The sequence below is a fragment of the Mugil cephalus genome, chromosome 6 (genome assembly GCF_022458985.1).
Source record: "Mugil cephalus isolate CIBA_MC_2020 chromosome 6, CIBA_Mcephalus_1.1, whole genome shotgun sequence".
Taxonomy (NCBI): domain Eukaryota; kingdom Metazoa; phylum Chordata; class Actinopteri; order Mugiliformes; family Mugilidae; genus Mugil; species Mugil cephalus.
The window spans coordinates 18,750,952-18,759,613 of NC_061775.1; the positions used below are offsets into that span (position 1 = coordinate 18,750,952).

Below are 8,662 nucleotides of genomic sequence, written 5' to 3' on the forward strand. Positions count from 1 at the left end.
TGTGCTTTTGGCCACAAAGTAGTAGAGGGGAAAAGTGATTGCAATAACTATGAATGCTTTTGAGCTTTTGATGGCCACACGGGGGCAGAATTACACCATATTTTACCCACAGGGACAATACAGTTGTAAAACGGTTCACGGGAAGCAAAATAATGTACGGACAAATACTAGAGCTAATGCCATGAATCACAATAAAATGCAAAATATAAAATGTCCAAAGGGAAATGAGTTCAGCTCAAACCTGTAAAGTGCAGCAGTACGTCATGCTCAAAATTAATGGATTATATAATGAAATATGATTTACTTGAATTGATTGTTTGTGGTGGAGTCCAGAAAAAGCAGTCCAGACTCTGGACATAAACTACAAACTGAAAAAGGTCATAAGATTCCAGCAAACAATGAACTGAGAGGAGTTCTTCTTTTTATTTTTGCATAGAGAGGAGTTTTGTTTTACAAGTGCAGTAACCGCAAAGATTTATTTTACAACGAGGTCGAAGATCATGCAAATTAATAATTCACCAGATTACAGATAAAGATGCTCAAAGGGGCATCGCAAAGACAAGACCTGGGGAAAAAAAAAAGAAACAAACAAAAAAAATGTTCCAGTTCATGATTTTCTAAAAAGTTCATGTTATGGCTGCATGATTTCTACAATGCTGTTGTTTTGGAGATTATTGCACTGATATGTCAGTGTTTCATTGTGTTTCTGTGTAAGCTGGGGCCGACACACTTGTTTAAAGACAAAGTGTATCTAATTTCTTGATATAATACACAGTCAAGTAAGACTAAAACTGTATATTTCGATACAAACGTTATCCATGCTGACAACATAGGACAAAGCATTTGTATTCAGTTAATGCATCAAAAACGCATTTTGAATGTTGACTCTTGTATGCCCGACAATCCGAGCAGTAGTGTTGCAGATCTGAGAAAGTGGGCTTATTAAGACAAGATCACTGGTACAAACTGTGACCCACCCCCTTTATGGCTGTGACCTGAACCACCTTTGCATCCCACTGTAAGGCAACATACTGATAAACATGTGAACAGCACTTATGTAACTTTTGATGGAAATCTTCACTAGTTTCAAGGCTACTCCACTTTTGTTTTTGTCGTCTTTTCACTGATGATGAGGAAATGTTATTTTAGCTGCACACCAGTTTGTATTCAAGTAAAAAATATGAAGACATAACTTTCACATCTGGATTATGTTTAATATATGTTGCACTTTACCAATGTTTTCCGGTTAGGAGAGTAAAGGTGACAAACACACATTCTTCATTTACTGCTACCTATGCAAAAAAAACAAAAAAACAAATTAAATAAATTTTCAGATACTTGTTAATCATTGCTGTTCTGCGTGACCGGTGGTCCCTCAAATGTTAATTTTTACTTTATTAAATTGTGGAGCTTTGCAGCTTGGTAATGTAAAACTGTAAACAGGTTGAATTCAAATGGTCCACAGTTTACATTGTGAACATTTTGCACCAAAATCCATGTGTCTAAATACACCATAAGAACACAGACGAGTAAATAGATGTGATTTTTGTATATAATGCGAGAAAAAAAAAAGCTTCTCTGCACACAACAGATGCAAAGTAAAAATGTTTCCTAGTCTTGTTCAGATGAGCACCTTGGTGAGTCCACCGACGTGTATAAACCCTGATGATTGAGGCACTTATTAAGAAGAATATGCCTTCATATTCTAAACCTGATATTTTGATGACTACTTTGGTTCTTCATTGTTCATGCAGTATCCATTTTACCCATTCTAAATCCAGACACATAACACTGTTCCTACGATGTGTCTGAATCAATCAGTCGATCAAAGTTTGAAGTGGCAGGATAATTAGTGTATTGCTTTCACATTGAATTCAATTCTAATATTGGTACCTCTTGATTTTTAAATCCCACTTAATTTGAATGAATAGCAGCTCAGTCGAAGAACCCTACTTCTGAATGGCTTTCCTGAAATGTTTCTCACTTGCTGCCACCGAACTGAGCAGCACTCTCAAACCACAATTTCTCCACCCGCTCCTTTCCCAGCTCCAAGAGTTGACTGAAAATGGCTACACCCCTCCTGGATGATATCATCAGATACTCTGCGTTTTCTGGGTGCAAGGTGACCGTGTAACGAGCTATAACCAAGGACTGGCAGAAACGCGACATCACCAGCAGGTAGAGGCAATCTCTCTCCACCTCATTGAGAGGGAGGACACTTTCCCAGCCCGCGAGGACAGGTCCACCCACCTCGACGGGTTCGGGGTGCTCCGTCATCATGTACATGATAGTGATGGCGAGCTCGTGGATGTAGTAGCCACTGTTCATGTCGCCAAAGTCAAGGATGCCAGTAATCCTGTAGCCGCCGCTCTCGTCGGGCTGGACGAGCACGTTGAGGTCATTGAAGTCGCCGTGGTTTATGCCTAAGGGAAGAAAGAATTGGGATTAATTGAACCAAAATGTGTCACAGCATGGACGTATACAAACGTCTGAGTGGAAACGGCTGATCCAACGAGAAGTTTTTAATCTGTATGAACGCGCTAAAAACCTGTGTGAACAGAAAGTCTTTGCCGTTCACCCAAACTGTTGCCTCAAAAAAGGCATTTAAATGAATTTTGGAAGTTAAAAGAATAAATTTCACACTCACACTTGCGGAAATTGGAGCGTCTGGGAACCACATAGGTCTCGTACTGACGAATCACGGATTTTATAAGCTCCTGAAGCGGATCTCCATCCAACGCATGAATGTACGCATCCAAGAGGGCAACACTGGACAGGCTCCATATGAAGTTCTCCCTCTCGAGAAGTCTTAGATTAGGGTGGTCCATCTGGATTAAAAAAAAAAAGGAAGAAAAAGAGTGAGACACAGTTAAAAGGAAGCCCTCTACTGAGAAGCAATGTACAGTTAAAGTGATTACACTGAAACCCCGGAAATATTCAGGCATTTGTAAAATAGATAACGTGATATACTGTGATATGTTATACCTTTTCAAGGGTTTTGTCCATTTTAGCTGCTGTCTTACCAGCTTCAAACAGTAACTGAGGCGTTAAGGGAGTCTTGGAAATGGTGGTCCCAGGTAAATAAGTCAACAACCGCACCAGGTACTTCTGACAGCCATAACCACAGTCTGTCAAAAGTAAAGAGAAGGGTTAGTGTTACAGCCACTTACCTCACTCTTAGGCCTCACAAAGTCCACGGTGTGTAGTTTTTTTTAAGAGCATGTTCATCGTTGGTGATATCTGACTGTTGGCATTACTGAGAATGTGAATCTGCCACGGTCGGCTTGTGCGTTTTTGCTTGAAGGCATCATGTATAAATCTCTCATAATCTTGCAGCATGCTCACAAGAGGTTGTACACGTACGTATGAACTGATGATGCATGTTTGCAAAGTGTTTTATGGATTTGTTCTTATCGCATGTTTAGTATTCATGGACATGAACTGCACAGATAACTGCTATTTGTCACTAAATCCAACATTGTTATCGTTGTTATCTTTTACATGGGACTGATATAAAAAGTCAAAAATTTATTCTTTGTGTCATATACTATATAAATTGCAATAAAAAACACAAACAGTTCTCACCCCGTTAATAAATTAGCGTTAAAACTTCATTAGTGTGCATAATAAGCTCAACAAAAAGGCCAGGGGAGGTGAGGGGTGTCAAAATATTAACTGTCTGCAGTTTTACTTTAATTGCTTTTTAGTGTTTAAATCTTCCACCCAAGCCTCAGGCTGTTTCCACAGTCAACTAAGAACGTTTTCCCAGAGAAAGGGAAATGGATCCACTGTAAAGCGGGTTGACAAGCACAGTAGGCTCCTGTGGGAACACTGTGCTGTGGCTACTGTGTGGGTGCAATTGTCATCTGGGTTTTCAGACAAATTGGAGAACACTTCTCATTCAGAGTGTTTGACGACCCAGTTCTTCATAACTGAACTGGTCCGACTGGTTTCTTACCGATTTCTTCCAGAGTCATGAGCTGTCCCGAGGTGTTGGGCAAGGCTGTCTGAGCAGGGAGTCCATTTTTGTGGAGGAAGGACATGGCATATGTCTGCAGCTCAATCAGGTCCGGCTTCTTACTGTCCTCCGTGTTCATGATCTTCAGGACGTACTCGCCGCCCTCAGCGGCCACATAGAAGTTCTGGTCATCGTAGCTGGGCAGCGAGCGAACTTCTGACGTCGTCAGCCCATACAGCCTCTTCACCAACTCAGATGCTTGAGACTGGCTGAGGTTGGGCTGGGCATGCTTCACAGACATTTATGCTGAATGAGAACAACATCACATCAGAGAAAAGGCTGTGCTTGGTGTAAAAATTGCATATGCATTGAGGCACAGAATAATAGAAAAGTGCAATAAAAGTATTACATCAACCTGGTGGCTCCTCAGAGCTATTTTAAAACGACCATAATGGATGCCCTTGTGCAATAGTGACATTTTATGTGATTACCTACAGTCATTAAACTGATTTCTGCAAAATAAATAATAAAAAAAATGAATAAAATTGTAAATATTCCTCATTTGTTGCTGCTCGTTTGTTTTAGAACGAAACGTGGCAGATAAAATACGGCATCTTGGACATGTGATTTACATTTTTCCGCAAGTTTGCGGTTTGAGTTGCATTAGAAAAACAGAACCGAATCTGTGAGCGATATTTGCAAAGTGTACATCTTGCCATTACTGGAAGACACTTATTTTACCTTTGCTACCGCTGCGCGCAAGGTTAACGCACCTCGACCGTCTCCCGTAACCTATATACAATACGGACGGACTAACATAAACTGACAGTCCCTGTATTCTGAAACGCAATTTACGTTAACTTCCGCATTCCGAAGAAATAGTCTCTTTGTAAAGTTTCAGCCATGGCGGCTTAGAAAAATACTACTTTGTTGGACTCGTGCGTCAAGGTAAACGTGCAGTGCCAGAGTACTTACCACAGGTGTATGGAAAAACCTCGGACGGTGACTGCTGACAACGCGTCTGCAGTGTGCACCATGTATCTACCGGTGGACCCGAAATCAACATCCGGTAACAAGCCTTACGGAATTAATGTGGTGTTTAATAGTGGTTAAACTAATGCTACTACCTACTACTAAAAAGCAGGAATATTAGGAACTGTTAGTGGTGCACAACCTTTTTTTTTTTATTATTATTTATTTATATATATATTTTTTAAACCCTTAACTTCCGGGTACTCTCAACGAGAAATCACATCCTTTCAATTTCAACATAAAAGTCTAATTGGCACAAGTGCCGTCAGGCAGGATATTTCAAATCTAACATATATCAAATAAACTCACTTGCTACTCGAACACTATGAAATTGAACCCTTTTTAATAAATGGTCCTGCACCACATCTCAGAACACGTGTATGTAGCATAAGACAGTTGAAATGAAAATGAAAAGCTGAATCACCAGCTCTCTTAGTTATTTTAAACAAATGCTGAATACCATAACGTTTATGAAGCTATGGTTTAGTGCAGAACTGTTTTATTAGAACTGATTATTTTCACTAGTGTCCCTAATGAACTGGGAACTGAGTTTAGCAGCCAGTTTGAACTAGTTTATTTTTCTTCATCCATGATTTTAGTCCCGCTTGCAGCAATGTTCAGAGTAGAAAAAAGGAATGAGAACTTAAACAGAAACAAGTTTTGAATTGAATCATGCAATTTGCTGTTGAAGAGGGGAAAATGTTCCCTCTTCAATAGTATATAGTTTGGCATTAAATCTTTTCCTCTATTCCATGTGTGTCATCAATCTCATTTTCTTTCAAAGGTTCAATGATCAAAACAAACTCATAAAAAATCTGCAAGTTAAAAATGGTAGGATGTATTTATAATATTATATGTTCTCGTGAATTGCAAGACAGCAGTGGGTTTTCTCACTCTTAATTTTAGCTAGAAAGGCACACTTTACATTTACATGTCATGCTGAGTTGCCATGCACAATGATTGACATTCATCTTTTCAAGGAACATATTCCAGCTCTTCCTGGGGGATCCCGAGGCATTACCAGACAAGACAGGATATATAATCCTTTCATTCCGGGGTCTCCTCCTGGTTGGCCATGCCCAGGAAACCTCCAAAGGGAAGAACCAGATGCCTGAACCACCTGAGTTTCTTGCTAAAGGTGGCATGTAGTCCTTTATCTGTGTACTTTTTTTGCTAAAACTCCTGAACTTGAACCTAATGCTGATGAGTGGGTGGACAATGACTCAAAACAGAAAGGTTAAGGTCATGAAAAACAAAACCTAGGCATACACTTTTTGGACCACAATCTTTTGTTTCTTGGACACCAACTCCACTCAGAAGGCAACACTAGATAAAATCATAACGACAGAAACCAAGACAATTCACAAATGTAGCACAAAGACAATCAATTCGCAGTAGCTGCACAAATCTTCTCCAAGGATTTTAACTAAATGTTATCCTGTTATTAACCTGAGACAACATATATATATATTGAAATCCTTAGTCAAAACAAAGAAGGGTCTGTTGTTTCTCTTGAGAGGTTGGTCTTAACAGATGAATGATTGGTGCAACTGATTAGGGCACTGGCATGAACACCTTTGCTAAAGGTCGACAGCAGGTTGCAGCATGGATGAAATGCTTGCGATCTTTTGGGTGTAATGGATACAGATGGTGTTTGTGTTTGAATTTTATGAGCTGAATGGGAAGGGTTATCAGCTCGACAGATGTGGGTATTTTATCTGTGAGTGTACGTGTGTATTGCAGTTGTGCTGTTCAGGCTTATATTTGTATATATTCACAGCTCATGGGAGAAACCATGAGCCCCAAAATATGTAGGCCAGCTCCTCCCTGGTACAGCCCCTCTTATCAGCCTTGGGGCATTTAAAACACGTGTCGCCTTAGGACTGCAGCTCAGCTTTGCCTGCTGGGTGCTACAGGTCACCTACTCCCTGACTTGTTTTATTTCTTTAGTGGAGCTGGTTGCTGGGTTGTGGTGGAGGCTCGGCACCTTTGTGTGTTTTCCATCACTGTGTGTAGTGGTAAGGGCACCAGGACATCATTATTTATTTGTGTTTCAAATATTTCTATTGAAGCAACAGTAAATCAGTGTTATAATCTTTCTCAGTACAACATTATAACTTACTCATTTAACATCTTAAAACTGTTGTATGCAGAGCATACAGAATCCTGTCAAGATGATCTTTTGTCAGTTTAAACAACAAAATTAAACTATGTCCTGGGGTGAGACTCCCCAGGTGGCGTTGTTGGGTGTTAAGCTCCGGCGGCTTGTGTACAGCCCATCTTTCCCCCTTAGCTCTGCAACAGTTTGCGTTAATGTGGTTGGATGAAAGCACAGACATAGGTCATTTTAATTAATCAGCATAAACAACAGCCGGTGGCTTCTCTTGAGAGGTCGGCCTCAAACGGCGAGCGGCTGCTGGAGGCTCATCTACCACGCAGTATGAATGTGTTTATTCATGATTAACGACATATTGCAATATGGATTATCTGTTTATGGTCCGTTCAACGTAATAGATGCAAACATTGTTTCTTGGTGCGTGAGTGTGTGCGCATCAGCATCTTGTGAGCTGAGTGGAGATGTTTTTCGACCGGGCCCGATGTTGGCATCTGTCCACGATTGTGTGTATGCATTAATGTTCTGAACGTTTAACCGGCGATGAGATTTCTCGGCTTAAAAGGAGCCTGCAGTCATGTCAGACCACCTGTCACACAGCGTTTCCTCCAAAACGGATGGAAATGCTACAGGAAAAAAAACAAAACAAAAAAACAGTCCAACCAGTCCTGGAGCTGATTGTGTTGTGGCATGTCTGACACACAGATGGAGCCAGCAAATCATGACTAGTATATTCAGTTTATCCCGACACTTGTTTTATGTTCAATGCCCTGACATTTATATTCCCATTTCAATCTCTTGATGGATTTAAAGCTTAAAGGAACATTTGACCGGACATAGGGTAAAGTACTGTTTTATGTGAACCATGTCCAAGCTGAATGAAACTGTAAAAAAGAACTCTAAAGAATATGAGATCATGGATTCCAACATCTCCACACCTCCCATCTAGCTCTTAAAGAACATAGTATACACATTTACAAGGCTTAAAACGTGGGTAAAACTGCAGATTTGTTGCTTTTACCATCTTAACTTTAAATATATTAGAACATTATAAACCAATGGAGTGACCGTAGAATTCACGATATACAGCCAGTCAGATGTGAAAGAGTTCAAGTGGATCCATATTTCAACAAAGCGAGACAGTCAAGATGACATATTGTATCACTATGGGCGACACGTAGCTGACCCTATCCATTCAGCACCTGGCTTGTGATTTAACGAAGAAATCAATATCTGTCCTACTATGTCAACGGCAGGATTTAAGAATTGGGAAATCTTCTCTTGATACCTGTCATATGTGTACACAATATACTGTAAAAAAAAATAAAAAATTGATAAAGACACATGCACACTTGAAAGGATTACTGTCAACAATTTACAGTTGATTTATGAATGAGGAGACAGAGATGTGTTGTAGCCATGACCACCAACGACCACACGGGGGAGCTCCTCCTTCACCACACACATGGTAAACGATAATCATGAAAATTCACACTTAGTCTGTTTTTCTCTTCATTTTCAAATTGTTTACGGACCAAGAGACAGAAATTCATTTGTTT

The 8,662-nt window shown here is 40.1% G+C and overlaps 1 protein-coding gene across 3 annotated transcripts; it reads right to left on the reverse strand.

The window, feature by feature from the left end:
• Positions 1-404: 404 nt before the first annotated feature.
• hykk.2 (hydroxylysine kinase, tandem duplicate 2) lies at positions 405-5,033 on the reverse strand. 3 transcript variants are annotated; one of them, XM_047586132.1, is made up of 6 exons: positions 4,934-5,033; positions 3,959-4,264; positions 2,986-3,128; positions 2,648-2,828; positions 2,251-2,423; positions 405-1,292 (listed from the first exon to the last, which is right to left on the reverse strand). In XM_047586132.1, exons 2-6 carry the CDS (start codon positions 4,257-4,259, stop codon positions 1,230-1,232), a joined length of 861 nt encoding a protein of 286 aa, XP_047442088.1. In that variant the 5' UTR covers positions 4,260-4,264; positions 4,934-5,033; the 3' UTR covers positions 405-1,229. The 3 variants fall into 3 exon arrangements, with proteins under 3 accessions (XP_047442088.1, XP_047442086.1, XP_047442087.1); XM_047586130.1 differs by having other exon boundaries at positions 405-2,423; XM_047586131.1 differs by lacking the exon at positions 4,934-5,033 and adding an exon at positions 4,700-4,853 and having other exon boundaries at positions 405-2,423.
• Between the last annotated feature and the right edge of the window lie 3,629 nt (positions 5,034-8,662).

Excerpts from the sequence above, each read along its gene's own strand:
- hykk.2 (XM_047586130.1), bottom strand. The coding sequence starts at position 4,259 with ATGTCTGTGAAGCATGCCCAGCCCAACCTCAGCCAGTCTCAAGCATCT. Across the intron at positions 2,829-2,985 it reads TGGACAAAACCCTTGAAAAG|ATGGACCACCCTAATCTAAG; the intron begins GTATAACATATC and ends TTTTTAATCCAG. Across the intron at positions 2,424-2,647 it reads ACGCTCCAATTTCCGCAAGT|GCATAAACCACGGCGACTTC; the intron begins GTGAGTGTGAAA and ends TTCTTCCCTTAG.